Source organism: Pavona decussata, unplaced genomic scaffold (genome assembly GCF_977016875.1).
Source record: "Pavona decussata unplaced genomic scaffold, jaPavDecu1.1 SCAFFOLD_115, whole genome shotgun sequence".
NCBI classification, from domain to species: domain Eukaryota; kingdom Metazoa; phylum Cnidaria; class Anthozoa; order Scleractinia; family Agariciidae; genus Pavona; species Pavona decussata.
This window is the reverse complement of record NW_028145529.1, coordinates 1,192,118-1,211,347: the sequence shown is the minus strand read 5'-3', so window position 1 is coordinate 1,211,347 and position 19,230 is coordinate 1,192,118. Positions and strand designations below refer to the sequence as shown.

General features: G+C 39.7%; 1 protein-coding gene and 1 pseudogene across 2 annotated transcripts in view; both read left to right on the top strand.

Annotated features, from left to right (window-relative positions):
• Positions 1-10,195, top strand: part of LOC146469937 (uncharacterized) — a 57,142-nt gene extending 46,947 nt beyond the window's left edge. The window contains exons 15-24 of the mRNA XM_085122765.1: positions 1,379-1,669; positions 2,726-2,799; positions 3,238-3,420; positions 3,816-3,989; positions 5,441-5,587; positions 6,263-6,343; positions 7,264-7,435; positions 8,398-8,458; positions 8,584-8,650; positions 9,154-10,195. Of these exons, the coding sequence (XP_084978891.1) occupies positions 1,379-1,669; positions 2,726-2,799; positions 3,238-3,420; positions 3,816-3,989; positions 5,441-5,587; positions 6,263-6,343; positions 7,264-7,435; positions 8,398-8,458; positions 8,584-8,650; positions 9,154-9,202 (1,299 nt within the window). The 3' untranslated portion in view covers positions 9,203-10,195. The remainder of the gene's footprint in view (positions 1-1,378; positions 1,670-2,725; positions 2,800-3,237; positions 3,421-3,815; positions 3,990-5,440; positions 5,588-6,262; positions 6,344-7,263; positions 7,436-8,397; positions 8,459-8,583; positions 8,651-9,153) is intronic.
• A 3,229-nt stretch (positions 10,196-13,424) lies between these two features.
• LOC146469936 (uncharacterized) lies at positions 13,425-16,193 on the top strand (annotated as a pseudogene). Its single transcript, XR_014867135.1, has 2 exons — positions 13,425-14,419; positions 15,336-16,193. The product of XR_014867135.1 is annotated as an uncharacterized LOC146469936 (transcript).
• The last annotated feature ends 3,037 nt before the right edge of the window (positions 16,194-19,230 follow it).

Genomic DNA, 19,230 nt, shown 5'->3' with positions numbered 1-19,230 from the left:
TAGTAATTTTTCATCATGCAAAGGCCTAGTTTTCGATTTTTTTTTCTTGTAATTGCCGTCTGGATGCAGTACAGTTTAAAAGTCCACCACTGTCAGTCTGGGCTGCTTATTTTTAAAACCAACCTGTTTACAAGAAATTAATTTCTCAGCGTTAGCTCAGAAAGCTATACAACTTAGGGAAGTGGTCAAAACTACTATACTCGAACAGGACCCACAAAACACCAAAATAGATGGTGGCCTCTGCCTACACCCACCTTCCTTAACCTCAAAATATGGTGTCTTTATTGCATAGCACCCCTCTATCCAACAATAAAAAATGACAGTGAGATTCAAACCTCACTTTTCTTGTTTATCTAGCAATGCTGACTCTTGCTTGCTGAATATTTTTGTGTCAACTCCAATTTTAAAGCCAATAAAATTTTGCCGGTAATGTTCACGAGATAGGTGGTGTCTTCGATAACCCGCCTACCCCAGACAAGGTGGGTCCTCTTCGAAAAACTTGTTATGACCAGTTCTCTTAAGTTTTTGTATTTCCTATTTATAATCACGACTCAATCACAGGAGTGGGTGTGCAGCTCGAACTGTGAGCCCGAGTGTTTAATCCCGTCCTCATGCATAAATGCAAAATAAAAAGATGCTAAGAACAAGACTACTTCTCAAACCCATGAAGATAAATTTGTCACCGTATTCTTGATTAAGCAATCAGTTGGCTATTCCACAAAGTGACCAATTAACAGAGGTTTGGAAGGATGACTAAGGACATCAAGGCAATTTATAGAACCTTCTGGTCTGGACTTTCCGGAAAGGAATATCATTTTTTTTCACAACCAGCAGGGCTGCCACATTTTTTGTACCAACCTTGAAATCCTCTTTCCTCCTTCCTTTGCAATGCAGGATTCTTTTTTCTACATTTTCCTTTTGCACAATTTTTACCCTTTTTTTGTAGCCAACCCCCCTCCCCCCCCCACCCTTCACATTTCTAATGGTGCACCCTAACGTACTGCTAATTACAGTGTCTGACTCCCAGCGTCTGTGTGGATGAGATCACACAGAGTAGGTGTGGTCAAACCACTGGCACAAGGGTGGGGTTATTCAAAGGGCACACTATCCTCTCAGTCACTATTATAAAGAACGAGAATTCATATTTTCTAGCTGTCCTAGCCCATTCCTTCACTCCAAATCAACTGTCCACCCAGCCCTAGCTTCGTGAGGTTTTGCGAGTCACGTATTTCTAGTTATTATTGCTGCATGTAATGACTGAGACTCTTGTTTTGAGACAAACCACTTACCACAAATCATAACCTTTTGGGGTCATTTTTTGTGGTTACATGTATATTAAGTGACAATATTTGCTGCAATTTTCATTCTTGGTCAACAGAAAACTGTAGTAGCTGTGTTAGATCAGATGGTTAATCCTCACTGGCCCCATCTGCCAAAACGGAAAGACAAGTATGATACTCATGAAGAGGAAGAAGGACTTGAAGGAGCTTGGCGCACAATCCCAGATGATCCACTGGACTATCACTTTTATTACCACATCCTGGACGGTGATCAGGAAGGCTGCCCACCAAAGATGCTGTCTTCAGAGGGTGACAAGCAAATCGATAATGAACATTTTGACAGGAAGGGCAAGTCTTGCTTACATCTTATTGCAAAGACTAAGAATAAGGTGATTAGCTTAAAAGATGTCACCCTTTAATAGAGTGCTAATTAGCTCAATTCCGGAATGTCTTCCAAACAAAATTATTTCTTTACAGTGCAGAAAATTAATGTTTTTGAGCTCTGGCCAGAAAAAATCACTTCTTGAATAGGCATCGGATTGACTATACACTAATCACATAAACCACTAGCTGTACTTGTCAGAAAATATTATCACTTCTGCAAGTAGACCCATTGTGTGGCTATGTTTTATAAGTCTTGACCAAAAATGTGCAGGGTTTTTCAAGTGGTTTATACTAACAGTGTATTTGGTAAGTACATGATTGCTCCGGGATTTTGAACTGAAGATCGGCAATTCCAGCTTGCTCCAACTCTGTCTCTCTCTAGAATACATAATTAAAGTAAATGGCTACTGGTGAATCATAACGAAAAACTTTCTGGAAAATGCTGTTGGCACCCTTTAGTGGACTAGTATCCCATCCAGAGGGTAATAGTACTAATGTAAGTTCATTATACTGCTGAAAATTAACTGAGTCTTTAGTTTGATAAGAATTTTTCTTATATATTATTATTATCATTATTATTATTATTATTATTATTATTATTATTATTATTATTATTATTATTATTATTATTATTAACCTATGTCACTGCATGATATTATAAAGGAAAATACAGGGAGATGTAAAGAATCGACCATAAGAGGACACAGAAAAAATCTGAGCCCCAGATGGGATTCGAACCCACGACCCTCCGTGTTCTAGATCGGATGCTCTAACCTCTGAGCTACTAAAAACTCGTTTGTGGGTTGGACATACGAACCGCATCACGCATCCAATCTAGAACACGGAGGGTCGTGGGTTCGAATCCCATCTGGGGCTCAGATTTTTTCTGTGTCCTCTTATGGTCGATTCTTTACATCTCCCTATATTTTCCTTTATTATTATTATTATTATTATTATTATTATTATTATTATTATTATTATTATTATTATTATTACTATTATTATTATTATTATTATTATTATTATTATTATTATTATTATTATTATTATTATTTTTACAGGACGCCTTGCAGCACCCTGTTGTGAGAATGCTAATCAAAACAAAATGGCAGAGTTATGGACACCGGTTCCTAAGGTGAAAGAAATTCCACAAGTATCGAATGCTAATGTGATTAGGTTTAGGTTGCATTAGATTATGGCAAGGGGACATTACCAGAGCTCATGTAGGCTTCAACCCCAGACAAGAAACGATCGAGACAGCTAGATGTGCTCCCTTGCCCTTACAGGAAAGTTGACAGTGCTAAACTTAGGGGGCTCTAAGCAAAAACGTTTTTTGTTATTTCAGCTTTGATTAGGTGGGATAGATAGATAGATAGATAGTTTGTTGGGAAATTACTTTGCAGCCAAAAGGCTGAATTGTGTCACTCACAAATGCTATAAATACAAAATCACATCATTGGGGAAGGGGAGAGGGGTGGTAAGGCTTTTTCCATCAAATTCATGGATAGACTATGTAAAAAAACCCGGTAGTCAGTTATGCTGTAATATTCACAATATTTTTGTTTGCTTACAGCCTTCAAGCGATATGCTATGTGATTTTCCTGTTAGTCCTGTCATCATCCTTGATACACAGTTCAATAATAGTGGACCCAACCCATTATAAGGACACAGCTGATTTCCTACGTGGATTCTGTGAGATTGTCACCTTGCTTATGACTGTCTTTTACATCTGTGAAGAAATCAATCAGATGAGAAAGTAAATAGTTTGATTGTAATTGAATTAATTTAAGAACATTTTAAACTCATACGCATGAAATGTATTGTAAAGGAATGTAGTCCCATAAGTTTGAACCTCTTGTACTTTGAGGAGACAATTTTCTGTTGGAGGGGGGTGCGTGACTCGCGTCTTGCGCTTGCCTCCGCTCGTCTGAAAAACGCCAAAAAAATAACGCCTAAGGAAATTTAACATGACAGCAGAGGCTAGGCGTCAAAACGAAAACCTTCAGATCTGACATCTGACGTGCTAACGACTACACGTCCGTGTCACCACAAGTGACGCGCATCGGAGAGGACAAAGTCTTGGATCCTGGAACCAGGAAGGGCATTTCCAATGCCCATAATTGTTTTTTTATTTTGTCACATGTTTTTCAGGGAGAGACATTCCTACTTCAAGGAGTGGATGAATTTGTTTGACTGGTTAGGCCTGCTGTTAATCTTGTGCATAATTCCTTTGCAGTATGCTGACAGCAGAGGACAGTGGATGGTAGCTTCCTTAGCTTTTCTTTTCAATTTCTTGAGGATTTTCAAGTTCTCCTGTGTGACAAAGTAACCTTCAAACTTGACAGTTTACCTAAATATTAAAGAATGTTTGGTTTATCAACAGAGTTGATAACTAAAGGTAAATCGGCACTGTGAAGAGATTCGAGTGCTGACCGTTTCGAACATTAGCCTCGATTCGCTCTGACGAATAAATAGGAATTTCAGTTGAATCCACGGAGTGGTTCTTCTCTCCACTGTTTCCAGGTCGAGTTGGAAGTTGGAAATGTTGGTTTCAGTTTTGTGGAGGGAGGAAAACCGGAGTACCCGGACAAAAATCCCTCGGACTAGGGACGAGAACCAACAACAAACTCAACCCACATATGACGCCGAGACCGGGAATCGAACTCGGGCCACATTGGTGAGAGGCGAGTGCTCTCACCACTACACCATCCCTGCTCCCCTGACGAAGGCTAAATGCTCGAGACGTCAGCGCTCGGATGTCTTAATTTACGGTGGCCAATTAAATTTACCCTTTTAATAAACTCTGTCGCTATCACTGTCTTTCAACTGCAAACGGCAGCGTTTTTCCGAACTCAAATGAATTTCTGGAACTTCGCAGTATAATGTACCCGAGTTTGTGTAACATCGCAGTTAAGCTCCTGTACGATACCGGGCTAGGACTAATTATTACAAAGAAGTAAAGGGATTGAAGTTAAGAGAAGATTTGAGAAACACTCGAAAACTTATTGATATTTACTGGACAAATGTACTGGTTGTTGCCTGATAAGTTATCAAGTGTGTCGAGCAATGCTAAACTAGGAATGCCATTTAAAAGACCCGGTTCAAACGTCGTACTTCGCATGAGCTGAATCGAATTCAATGAATTAAGTTCATGTGAAGTACGGCGTCTGAATCAATTCAGAACGGCCGATCTTATTCGGATCGGATCAGCTGTTTTTCAGGCCTGGCTCAGCCGTACTCGCATGAGCCGAATCAAATACAGAAATTGATCCAGATCCACAATTTTCTTTCTTCATAGTAGGCTTCAATGTATTAAGTTCGGCGTCTGAATCAATTCAGCCGGCATTAATAATTTGGGTCGGTCTAAAATCAAATTCGATTCGGCTCATGTGAAGTACGGCGTCTGCACCGGGCCTTAGATTACATAATTGTGGGATTTAATTGTTTGTTAATTAGTTCTCGTCCTTTCTCTGAGAGTTTTTCTCCGGTCTTCCTCCCTTCACAACAATACTTCTAAATCCCCCATTCTACCCGGAACACACGGACTCCTTTGAATCAAGTTTGTCAGTGGAGGCTCTATCAGGGTGCTCTGTGGGTAAACAAATAACCGTTACGGTTTTTTTTTGTTTTTGTAGCAATTTCCATTTCCTTACTAGGGCTAACGCTTAGTGGGAAATTTATGGGTTCCGTTTAGCACTTTAACATACACTGCAGAGTTTTAAAATTCCCTGATCCATCAAAGGACTGAAAAGGCCTGCATGGTTGTCTTTTTTCAGGACTACAGGTCTATACACGAAAACATTGGCAAAGATCATCAATCAAGACGTGACAAGATTCATGGTTGTTTTTGCATGGGTGTTCTTCTCCTTCTGTGGTTCACTTTTCTTGTCTGTCGGTTTTTCCAAGCAAAGCCAACACTTAAGGTAGGTACGTTTGATCGTTCGCTGCGACTTTGAAGGAGAGTCAGACACAAGATTTCTTAGGAAATGGGGGGCAGGGATAGTACAGTGGTAAGAGCACTCGCCTCCCACCAGTGTGGCCCGGCGGGTTCGATTCCCAGACTCGGCGTCATATGTGGGTTGAGTTTGTTGTTGGTTCTCGTCCTTGCTCCGAGAGGTTTTTCTCTGGGTACTCAGGTTTTCCCCTCTCCTAAAAAAAACCCCCAACACTTCCAAATTCCAATTCGATCTGGAGAGTGTCCTCAATTAGTGCACTGCGCTAAATACATCAAGTGATAAAAAATCACTACGTATGATCCTTAAGTTCTTTTTCCTGTCATCCTTGCAGAATTCCTCGAAGCCTCCTCGAAGATTTGCCCCCTGAAAAATATCTTGCAGGTTGGGGTGGATGGGGAGGGGGGTGTTTTGTATGTATGTGTGAGTGCTTCTGTGGAAAACTCCCTATAAAAATTACAACTAACAGTGAACTAGGAAGTAGGAATACTTAGCCATGTTATAAAACTTTCAATTTAAGCATAGATAATTTCCTAAATTTGGGCATTTGACGACACTTTTTGCAGCACCATGTGGGGAACTAAGTCACAAGTGTAACACTGACAGTGACACGCTCTCCTATTTACACTCGTTTTCTCATTCTAGTCGCTTTGAAGACGTGCTGTTGAGTGGTTTTCGTGCTTTGTCTGAGCAACAACCGATTGCAGAAGATTACAGTGGTTTCAAGTAAGTTTTCTTTTATTATGTAAAGCGTGAAATACCGTATCTATGACATTGGAGAGATTTAACAACAACAACAACAACAACAAATTTTATTTATTTACAAATTCTGATGGTATAAGGGGCTTGTTCCGCAAATAGCCACAAAACTAGTCGAGGCGGGACAAGACGAGCACGAGAACATAATGGGAAAAAATACAATAAATTACAAACATGCTGGAAAATGGAAAAAAGTTAACTTTACATAATAACGCAGATTTAGATAAGGCTATGCAACAAAATTAAAGTAAATTATATGTAATTTTTATTATCATTAATATTACAATAGAAAAGAGATGAAGAGGGAAAAGGAGAATCAGATTATACTAGCAAAAGAGAAGGACATGGATGATCAGTTTTTCATTTGGTCAATTATCGTTTCCACTTCAATATAGGAGTCTACAGTTTCAAGTATATTGTTGTTGTTGTTGCACACAAGTTTCAGCTTAAAGTTTCAACGTGTAGCGGCGGCTTAAGTCTGATTATGCGAGCTAGTTAGCTAGTTATATAGTGAAAAGCGTGCGAAAGTTTAGTTCCATATGATTAAAAGTACAATGTGGCGTGCAGTGTAACTGAACAATCAATCTGACTCTATCAAAGCAAAACTACTTAACTCATATTTTTAATCACGTGCAACTAAACTTTCGCGCGCTTTTCACTATAATCGGACACGAATTTGAAAATGATGACTTAGAGTGCAAACGTCATTCATCATTGCTATGTCATCACTTGTGTTTGTTTTAAATTGTTTATCGAAAACCTCCCCTCTTACAGTTAATTAAACCCTCAAAAAATTGATACCACACGGGTGTGACCTGGAAGAATGAGAGAGCAACAGATGTGTTCTTGAAAACTTGTCTATTGACTGTTATTGTGTATCTTCACAGCTGGTTGTCAATCTTGTTGATGTTAACGTACATGGGTACGGTGATCGTGATTCTATTAAACATCCTCATAGCACAGATGAGTACAACCTATGCCCAGGCCAGGGTCGCTCGCCTTGAGTATGATGTGGATCGTATTTTACTGCTCACTCGCATGGAAAGATTTCCACTTCTTGTAAGTCACATTTGGGAGGGTTGGAGTGAGTGGGGGTTATGGATCATCGGTGCACTAGCGAGGGATGAAAGCTTAGAAAACATGAAATTCCAATCTTGTTACGAACATGAGACAGAAAAAATCCCAGTCCCCGGCGGAATTCGTACACTGGTTGAATGCAACCTGGTTCCCGGGATCCCCAGGACTTTTAAGAGGAGGGACCCTGGGAACGAGGTTGGGTCGGATGCCATTGGGAGACTGGTGCCGACCATGTACTAGGATCAATATATTATAAGCGTCCTGCGAACTGCTAGGGTCAGCAATATTGAATGCAATGTGGCAGTAAAGAAGAAAAAAATGCTGGTAAATGAAATAGCAAAGATGAATGTTCATGTCGCCACGAGCTTGGGACTAACATATTGTTCTTGAAAAAAGCGTGCATCAATCAGTTCCAACAATGCTCAACCCCAGACCATCGCTGGCATATGGACTCGTCCTCGAAATATCAGACTTCAATTCAGGATAAACAGCAGCTTGTAGGAAACACAGAAAAGCTTTTGTCTTTGTCTTCGATCTCAATATGAACCAGTTAGGCACAAATGTTTATCTTTGCTAATGAACTCACCAGTGAAGCAGAGGTCTTTGTTTTGTCCAAACTCCAATCAGAGGATTCTGTTTCTCTTTCCCAGAGTATAGTGTAAACGTTTGTAATCATTTAGGCAAAAAACCCCTGCTATCGACAAAAAGTACACGAGATTACTTATAAGTAGGTAAAGTAAAAACTAACATTACAAATGTATGTTTTAATAGATTGTTAACGCTACCTAGACCCTTTCTAATTGTTCCTTTGTGGTTCATGTGAGAAAAGGACTCGATGCATTCAGCTTATAGCAGAATAGTCAGACCCAGCCAGAAAGTAAATAGGCCTGCCTAACGGTCCTATGCTTGAAAGTAAAATGTTTTGTACACCGTTGTCTTTGCAGAACTTGCGTGTGAAGTATTACAAAGAGGGCGATTGGATCAGTGAAATGAAACTTGCAAAAGGTTGGAAGTGAAGCTTGTTAGGCATTTATCTTGCAGGACACAATTACGCGTTTACTTTTTCCCTTTTCATTGTTCAACTCAGTGCCCTGTGACGACTCGGTTCGTTAATTTTTTTTCTCCTGTAGAGCTTCTTGAGTTCAGTGAAGATCGTCACCCTTGGGAGTCGGTTGAGGAGAAACTAAATGCAATCAGGTTCGAGTCACTTGCCGTTTGTTTGACTGTTTGACTGAATATCTCGTATATTCGGAGACTGGTACATGCATGACTCCTGGCTCACTGGTTGTGACTAAATCACTGACTGACCGACCGACCGATTCGCTACCTGGCCGATCCACTGAACATGTGGATGGCTGGCTGACTGCCTGACTGGCTTGCTGGCTGGCTGACTGACTGGCCAACTAACTGGCTGGCTGGCTGGCTGGCTGACTGACTGACTGACTGACGAACTGACTGACTGACTGACTGACTGACTGACTGACTGACTGACTGACTGACTGACTGACTGACTGACTGACTGACTGACTGACGGACGGACGGACGGACGGACGGACTGACTGACTGGCTGGCTGGCTGGCTGGCTGGCTGACTGACTGACTGACTTATTGGCTCAAAATAGTCCGGCTGACCAACTCACTGGATGAAAAAATGATCTACTGTCGGCTTCAGTAACTTTATGGATTTGTTACTTTGTGCAGGGATATGATGAGAAAGATGGTAAAACAGATGAGACAGGGAAAAGAATAAAGAAAGAGTGTTTCGCTCAGGCTTTCAAAAGCCGTGAGCAAGAATGTCGACTATGTACAACGACAGAACCTGGTCGCATATGCAGACAATTTATAGAATTTTTACATTGTACAAAGTTACATGGTCTTTCAATGAGTTGTTGAAGAAGATGAATGCCAAATATCGTACAACGATAAAAGCAGATGCCGATGCAAACGGAAAGAGGAAATATAGTGTTTCTTCTTTTATTCGTAGGCTAAGGTATTGTCAGGTATTTTAGTGTAATTTAAGTCATAATTATTTTATTTAATACTTTTATTTAAAATAAACCGTGTATTTATTTACAAGTTAAAACCTAGTGTTGTTTAGGCTGAATGTTATGTACAATTATTAAAACTTAACCATTTCTTGGTAGTTAATTTGTTCTTTCCACGAATCCTGTTTTTTTTTTTTTTTTTTTTTTTTTCTTTCACGTAGCCAGGCGATTAAGCCACTGAAATGGACCGTTGCTGGGTGTCCCTGTGTATAAATTTTACTGAGTTTTATTCACCTCAGGCTGGAAAAATGAGAAATGGATAGTTATTTTAAATGTGTTTCGTCAGTGAATTGTTATATCTGATGACAGAGTGATTTTCAATTGAGTGTCGAAAGTAATTTCGCGTTTGCTTTGGTTATGCTTTACTAGACTCCATGATTGATTGGCAAAGTTTGCGCCATTTTCTCAACCAATGGGAAGCCAAACCAAAACCAATCGTGTCTGGTCGCACATGTTTTCCCGCGCTTGACGCAGGTTACATGTATTTACTTCAAGTTTTGATTGGCTGATTGTGTTGTTTACATCTGTTGTGATTGGCCAGAGTAATTACTTTGGTTTTGGTTTGTCAACACTGAACTGAAAATCGCTCTAAACTCTAGCGACAATAAGAATTAAGAATTGTATGTATTGAAATGTGCTAGGTATATATTGTGTAGTCTGGAATGAAATAAAAAAGGCATGTATTTCTTATGACAAAACCGAGTCAAGTTACATAACATCACTGGGGTGGGTCGTAAAATTTGTCACCGTCTGAAGTTAACCCCTATATGTTTTAAGTGTACAAAATTGTAGTCGTGTTTATAACAAATTGATCATGTGTATGTATGGAATTTGGGGTTGTTATAAATATTAAACATATCTGTGAACCGGTGGTATTTTCTATCCATCCTGAGATTCTTGTGACCTTGCCGGACGAGTCATTTGTGTCCGGGAAGCGCTGTTGTTGGTACGATACCTAACAGGCACTGCACGAAATTGTATGAGTACAGCCCAAAAGTACCAGCTATAACTGTGATGATTCGATTTAGCGCCCTTCTTTAAAGGGACACTGTCACGGCGATTTTGCTATATTTTCGTCAAAATGGCTCAAATATTTGACAAAGAACCTTTTTTATAACATGAAATTGCTGTTAGAGCACCGAGAAGGAAATATCAAGGGATTTATCTGGGGAAGAACAAACTATAAGCATTTTTTGACGACTTCTCTACAATACACAAGAGGAACTTGAAAAAATTGGCCAATTTTTTCAAGTTGCAATCCATTTCCATCCTAGCCATCCCCAGCCAAGCGCCCCCTTTCAAATTAGCACCCCCCCCCCCTTCGAATGTGGTTTTGTTAATAAGCGCTTCTATTCTAGCTTCTATTATAATAAGCGCCCCTACTACGTTTTACATCGAGATTAATGTTTCATCTTCCTTCAATTGCTCACAATGAATTGCTGCAACAGAAAGCTGTATTCTTGATGTAAGTGTCACTGAAACTATCGACGTCGAATATACTAGTGATTTTCAAAATTCCTCCAGGTTTACTGAACATTCGCCTCATATTTGTTACTGTTACCGTTTCTGTTATTGTTCCATTTTTAATAATTACAATATTAAAGTTTTGTTTTGCACATTCGGTTGTTTCTCAAAAAAGCAATAAGCACCCCGTCTCGAATAAGCGCCAAAAAATTTAAACGAACCTGCATGGCAACGTTTTTTTTTAAAAGCCTTGTTCAGTTTCATATTGCTAAGCACTCGCCTGGATTTGAGTCTGAGGAACTAACAACTCACAATCTTCAACTAACACTGACAACTGAGAACTGACACTGACACAAAAGCACAAGCTTGAATGTTCGCGATTAAATACTCTAATTTGTAGACATGTTTGGGTTAACTGACCGTAGGAACTTACAGAATCCTGTTTACCAGTCAACATGACCACACATTAAAATAACTAGTATTAGAATGAAAATCTTGGAAAGAGCGACAGTTCAAAGGCAACACACTAAGGACCGGAATCTGCATGATGGTCCAAGCCAAGGTCAACGAGAATTACTAAGCATGTCTATCTCAAGAACTATTGTTAACATACCAAAATAATCAATCAACCAGACGACAACACTTATAAACTACTAACCATTCGCGAAGGAGTACCTAGACCTTAAATCAAACCAAATTTAACATGACGGACACAAGTTCTTAAGTTTTGTAACTAAAATAACTCAACTAAATTACTTACTTACGAAATTCTCCTCCATAACAATGTGTTTGCTAACGATCGCAAAATCAGTCGCCAAAAATTTTAGATCAAATGAAAAGCAATAAATTTCCAGCAATCGTGCGATGGAAAGTCGTCCAAAGCTCATATCCGGCCGGGGGACGTGCACTACCCCTGTTGGCCAATATTGGGAATCACGCTCCAAAAGGGTTGCCTATTCCGTCCGAGTGGGATGAGAAAGACTGCGAAATATAAATTAAAGGGTCCCCCCCCCTCCCCCACAAAAAAAAAAACGAGAAAAAGAAAAACAAAACGAAAACGACTGAACCGAAAAAGGTACAAAAACTGAGTAGCAATTGCTGGCAACCAATTATAAAGTATAGATAACGAACTTTATTGAATGTAGAGGACCAGGAATTTAGAAACTTGTTTCTGTTTGAGGCATAAAAGAGGATACTACAATAGAAAATAACGGGGATACCGTTTGAATTTCGGTTAACATTGGTATCCGAACGGTGTTACGGGTTGAACCATCGAGCCGTCCTTGTATTAGCCTACCTGGCAGGCGTAAGCGGGGAACGGAGGGGGAGGGGGTGCAAGGGAGTCTGTGAATGGGGAAGTCCCCCTGTTTTCTCTCACTTTTTCTCGATCCCACTTCCTTTCCCATCCCCTCCCGGCTTACGGCTACCACGCAGGCCATCCGGCCTGTATGAAACTTTATTGAGTAACCCTGAGAGTGCCAGTAGAGCACGTTTGTTGAGCCTCGTGGCTGCATGAATCATGTAAGCAGAAATTTGGTCAATAATAAATGAACGCACCCAGTCAGGGCACCTAGCGGGTGACCGATGAGGAAAGAAAAACAATAGGATAACTTGATCTCTGCAGTGTCAATCTGGTGTATTGCGTGCAGCGGATTACAAAGACCTTTAAACAAAACAAGCTGCCGAAGCCACCGCAACATTGGACATAGGAGTGTATACAGGTAAACCATCAGTTTGTTTTGAAAACTAACCACGGGATCTTGACTAAAAGGTTGAGAAAGCAAAGCGCTAAAGTGATCCCTTTTCTCGTTGGTTGTTTTAATCATTATACTTTATTTTAACTTTTATTGCCATTGTTGTGCCATTTCCTAAGAGAAGTATTATCATTAACTCAATTTTGAGGGAAATACTTCAATGTGTTCGCTAGTGAAACCAAACAGCAGCACAGATTACCATATTCAAGCAGCTTCAAGGGCTTTTATTTGAATGGTCACATGGATTTTGAAACCCCTTTAGTTGGATATTAAAACCATGCGAGTAAATACTCCTGGATGCTTTCCTCCGTTTTCCTTTATCGTCTTTAGTTCTCAGCGCCATGAAGAATTATTTGCTGGTCTCGAAGCAACTGCATAGGTTTGGCGTAACCACCTTGAATATTGTAACGAGAAAAGATCTGTTTTCTCGTTGTCCTGTTACAATAAAACGACAGCGTACCGAGATCCACAGACGTTGCCTCAGTATTCTGATGCATTCATTTATTAGCTAATTTACAAGGCTGACTCTGAAGCTCGCGTATTTCTGTCAACAGAAGGAACTCGCGCTGCGGTAGTTAGTTGCACAAAATGGCCTACCGGCATGAAGGGTCACCAGGTTAACTACTATTGTTCTTATTTCATTAACAGAGAATTACACGCGCGGGGTATGCGCGCGTGTGTTGCATCCTTTGCAAGAACCATTTCAGACGCGACGCAATGTCATATTTAATGTAATATGTACTTAAAAGAGAATGTGGGGTAGTCGCATGAGTTTTTTTTTTATAAGTTCTTTTTTCTTGGTGAACATTTACTAAATTTATACATACCCAAGAAACACCGCCTCTATTCCTGACCAAGGGGTCGTTTGAACGTTACTTATCTCACTACCACGCTGTCATTTTTCCGTTTTCTTAGGATAAGTGATCATGTCTACTGTTCTGTTTCTTTATACACAAGCCGACCAACCTCGCAGCGTGGAGCTCAAAGACAAGAAAGGCTAGGATCCTTGGCTAACGTCATAACCGCGCGTGACGCCCTCGCATACAACTCCACGGTCGAAGACGAGCTGTTCCAAAGCGCGTGTGTCGTGTTCGTGTACACGCAAGACAGCGAGAAGCACCTCGATGAAGGGGCGTTTGATTTCGACAAGGAATATGTAGTATTCGATGGCAGTATCGTCAAAGCTTTCCTCGAGCAGGATGAAGTCATTCAACGGGTCATTACAGTTCATTTTGGCTGGAGACCTGATAAATGGCTGTACGATAAATTGCCTAAAAGGATTTTCCACGTGAGTGAGACACTGGAGCTGAGCGCAAACCCAAAAGTTGAACAGCTTGCAGATACTATCAAGGGAATTGTGAAGAAAAAGAAATAACGGGCTTTATTACTGAATCCTAGAATGTTTCTAGACGCATTTAAACGTGACAAGAGTACAGTCTGAATAATAATTGAAGTTTTCTTTTTTAATCTGGTGTAAAATCAAAATTTAAATGAGCTGAGATTCTTAAAGAACTTTTAACACAACGTACTAGCGTTTTCGGACTGAGTGTTCGTTTTAACACGCGGCCGTCCACACTAAAGACGTCGCGTTTTCAATGGTCTCCTGTTTAAGAGAATGTTTTTGTCAGCTCTTCCGATAACTGAATACAAAGGCGAAAAAATTGTAAAAACGTGCGATTTTAAAGGATTTGAAGAAATAAGGGAGTGTTCATTATTTATGGGGAGGGGGGGGGGGCTGGCAAATGGGGAAACGGAACGCTTGGAACTTTTTGTACCCCCCTCAATGATGAAGGATAACTTTTTTTGCCCCCCCCCCCCCTCAGCTAGAACATGTAAACGTTTTTGACCCCCCCCCCCCCCAATGATGCATTTATTATCAGACCATACTCTCATCTTCCACTTAGTGCTTTACTCGCCTGCTTTTTGCTTGCTCCACTAGCAGTAGAAGAAACTATTACGTATGTTAATGTACAGGTTGACGTGAGACAGAGTGTAATCACTAGTCTGGAAAATACCACAAGGCAGCTAAAGAGGGTGTTTGTGCAACTGGCAAACGCTAAAAAAAAGTGGAGTGAGTAGGAGGCGGAAAGAGGCCAAGAGAAAGGCAAAAAGAGAGGAAAGAAAAGAGAAAAAGACTGTGCCAAGCTTCAGTTGTGGAGTCCTTGACTGGGCAAAGTGCAGAAGAAGTTATATTGCCACTGTCAGATGACATGATCTGCCTGCAAAACACTGACAGCCTTCACCCAACCGTTCTAGTGAAAGGCCTAGATCAACTTATTCCTGAGGGTGGCCTATCTGTTGGTGCAGCCAGTGAAATCCAAACATATCTAACTAGCAAATCCATTGAATGGAACCCATTTGCTGTGTAAACTATTGGTGTGAGATTATGGTTTGATTTACTGTGGTATAAGTACATTAAATGTCATGCAGTTCTGGAAGAATTAAAAAAAACTTAAAACTAATGATATCAAACTTCAAACTTTTTTGTCCCCCCCCCCTCTTCCCCAGATCCAAAGCAAAACCTTTCTGACCCCCCCTAAATAGGGGAGTAAACTTTGCTTGCCCCCCCCTCCCATTTGCCAGCCCCCCCCCTCCCCATAAATAATGAACACTCCCTAAGTAATCAACAGTTAGTACTCGCACACACTCAGTCATGTAAAGAACGTTTTTTAGATAAATTTAAAAAATTATCATATTGATTTGATTATTATCACCTTGCTTGTGAACTTTACAAACAGTTAATGTATACATACTTAGCTTCATAAATGACTTTCAAAGAGTTACAGATCAAGCTCCCCCCCCCCCCCCTACCCCTAGGGGACTCAATCATAAATGTGATGGGAATGATGGTCAGATTTTGTTTTTAAAAACCTTTGAATGGTACCAAAAGATTGTTGAGCGTGGCTCAAAGTTTTTCATGTTTTAGATGTACCAACTTCAAAACTACAAGTAACTCTCTTGTAGTCAACCATTTCCTGTGGTTTCATTAAAAAACAAAGCAACTGTCAGATTTAATCATTTACTTGCCCTGATTTGGAACCAATTTGAATTTGAATAAAAAACTGATGTCCAGGCTACTTTTCTTATCTTTAAGAACTAAAACAACCGACCCCGCAAATATTATAATTACTAACAGTGGTTTTCAATAAATTAATTATTATTATTATACCTGTATATTCCTTAATGACATAACAATCATAATTTGCAACAAAAATTTCAAAACCAAGTTTTTTTGGCTCTCTAATATTCACTAATAATCATAATGCATCACATTTGTGCTCAGAATGAAGGAAAACACGTCTTAGCTACATCCATTTTTCAAAATTTCCCCCCTAGCAGCGTGACGCCTGCGGCGTCACAAACAATGGCTACGCCATCAAAGATCTCACTCTGCTAACAAATCAACAAATCAGCTTTTTGTTTTGTTGTTGTTCAGTCTCTTTGTGCAGTAAGGTATTACAGTGTAATATGTAAGTAGAGTGAATATTAAGGTTTCTTCCACTTAATGTTCTGCTGCTTGAACTGCGAATCGCAAAAATTAGTTCCCAGCAGAAATTTCAGTCATCTCGAACCGCAAAAACTCGTTCCCACAAACCACAAAAAATTGCCAATCTGCAAAATAAAACTCCTAAAATTTCCGTGCTTCAAGGTAGATTTGTTGTTTAAGTTATAGTTTTAGTAGCCTATCCTGTAACAACTTGAGTTCTTGACACTCAAAGAACATTGTCATTATTATTATTATTATTATTATTATTATTATTTTTATTATTATGTGCAGTTGATAAACGTATGGATGCTAAATAGAACCACATAGGGCGCGCAGCGTAACCTATGCGATCTGAAGGAACTATAAAAAAACTGCTGAGTTAAAAAAAATTAGCGATAAAATATAAAAATCTTATAGACAATCTAAAGCTCTCTAATACTAAAACTACATTGAGCTCCTATGCTATTAAGTCAATTGACAGTAGCTTTGAAAGTTCTCACTATGTTGAGAGAACTCGAGATGGTAGCCTTCTGCATCCTTCTCAATACGTCATAACCCCTGCTGCCAAAGAGCTTCCTCATTGTCAGGTCTACATCCCTTGACCATCCCCCCAGCACAGAGTGAGAGAGATTGAGTGATTCGACTTAATTCGCAGAGATTTATTCGATTAACTACAAGTTTCACGGCATTAACAAGAAAAGAGTGAAAGAGACATCAACACTAGGTTTAAAAGATTATTAAACAGTTATCAGTTTGGAAAGTTCAAAGTTCAATAAAATCATAAGATTAAAAATGCATCTATGTTTTCAAATTGTTCCCGATCCTTAAGGGCAGAGTATTTAAACATTTGTTTTCCCCAGTTCGTTGAGATTTTTTGAGAAATGGAAATGAAAAGACCCTGTTTGCATTGTATATCTCCAGTGCTGATGTAATTGCTTGTAGCAAACTACAAATTCTCCCAAACTGTGAAGAGTTGCATTCTTTCTCTCTTTACTGCGCTTCCCACCCACCTACTTATCGATGGGGAGTTTCAAATTATTTCTTCACGAGTAAACTCGATTCAAGACGGGTGAGATGGACGAAAAAGTCCTTAACTGATAAAACTGGTCTGGATTCTGAAATTCTCACCCTAGAGCCTAGAGTGGTTTTAAAATAAGTATTGAAAGTAATTTCGCGTTTACTTTAGTTTTGCTTTGCTCGCCACTCTCTCAAACAATAAGCAACCAGAATCAAACCCAATCATGTTCTGCCCGCGCGCGTTTCACGGCCCGCGCTTGGATCCGGCTATATGTTATTGCTTTGAATTCTGATTAGCTCATCGCTTCTTCTGTCTGTAGGAACTGGACAGAAAAATTCCTTTGGTTATGGTGTGAAAACTGCTCTATCTGCCATTTCACATTCCCTCCTTATAACTTTGTACGGGCTTATACAAAATGCAAAACAGCACGCTACCGACTGCCGAAAGTGGTTTGTTTCTTAGCGCTGCGAAAAAGTAACGTAAAACAAACAATTCTAAAGAAAAATGCCAAAAAACAATCTGAATGAACAATTGTTTGCATCACACGAAGAAAGTGAAAATATTTGTGAGACGGTGGTGGCGGTCGACTGGTGTTAGAGAGTCCATATAAACTACAGTAACTGGATCATCGTATAATGTAATTCTAGGGATTTGATTTGCTTAGCGGCCATGGTGTATAAGCGTGCGTTTCTCAAAACTCCTGAGAACTTTTCGGGCCCGAAAACATTACGGGGCGTTTTTCGGGTGTTTTTCTCGGGTCCCGAAAAAGTGTTTCTCAGAGCACCCGAAAGTGCCCCGAATTGTCTCCCGATATTTTCGGGAATCTTTTCATGTTAGAGCTGGAAAGATTATTTTAGAACACGGTTTTTTTTATTACAACTTTAATTTTTTTCCAGCTGAAAACTGTAACTGTATTTGTAAAATAAATTTACGGGTAAATGCTGTTCTTAAAAACAGATTTCAGCGCAGATACTACTGAGCTAACTGGTGCACAACGTGAAGACTGTTTGGTTTCTATTTTAATCTTGACCTTTAATTCACCGTTGTTGCAGTTCGTCAATGTTTCCATATATCTGTCAAACCGTCAAGCCTTGTCAAAGTTTCCATGATACTATTGGCTACTCGTTTGAATGAACTGAAAACGTTGCTCGCAAATCCCCAAAAAATCAAGGGATGTTTTGGTTTTGAGCAAGCTTTAGCGTCCTCGGACACCGCATTACCATGAACTCGAAATTTCGAGGTGGAGGCTGATAATTATATAAGAAATAAGTTGTACTGCAAGAAAATGACTTATCACATTTGCGGCTTAGCGTTGTCCGATGAAAGTTTTCCAGAATCAGACAAGGTGGGTATCTCATGTTTTTTTAGTTGTTGTTTTTGATTTTCTTTCAGTTACGAAGTTGCTGTACAACCTGTTTGGCGAATACTTTTTCTACATTACCTGAGGATGAAATGATAAATTAAGAGATACCTAAGTCTAGATATAAGTCACTGAGGATAAATTTCAGTAGCCTGCGTCTTAAGCTAGCGCTTACTTACCATGCACCATGGATGCATGCACAAACGGTAATAACTGTTTGAATGAGGCCTTCGGTTGCGCTTCGTGATTAAAGCGATCGAGATGTTCTAAGCCAATACAAAACTTAGGCCAACGTTGTCCACTGTATGAAGACTTATATCCTTAGTGAAAGCTTTCTATTTTACAATAAAATAAGCTTAAGTTGAGCTTTAATAATTCTTAAAGCAGGAAAGCGAGCGCCATGAATCAGTTACAGTTTTCGCAATCTCGGCGAGTAAATAGGCCAATTTCAGTTTAAAAACATTTGACTACATTTGTAGGTTTTGAAGTTGAGCTTCTTCTCAACCGATTTACGTTAATTGTCCGTTATACACTTAAAATATAAAATTTAACCACACTATCAAACTCGGCAATATGCGAACCGCTGAGGAAACTATCAACCGGTCTTTATTTGGTCCATAGTCTCTCAAAAATCAAGTTTTTTAAGTACG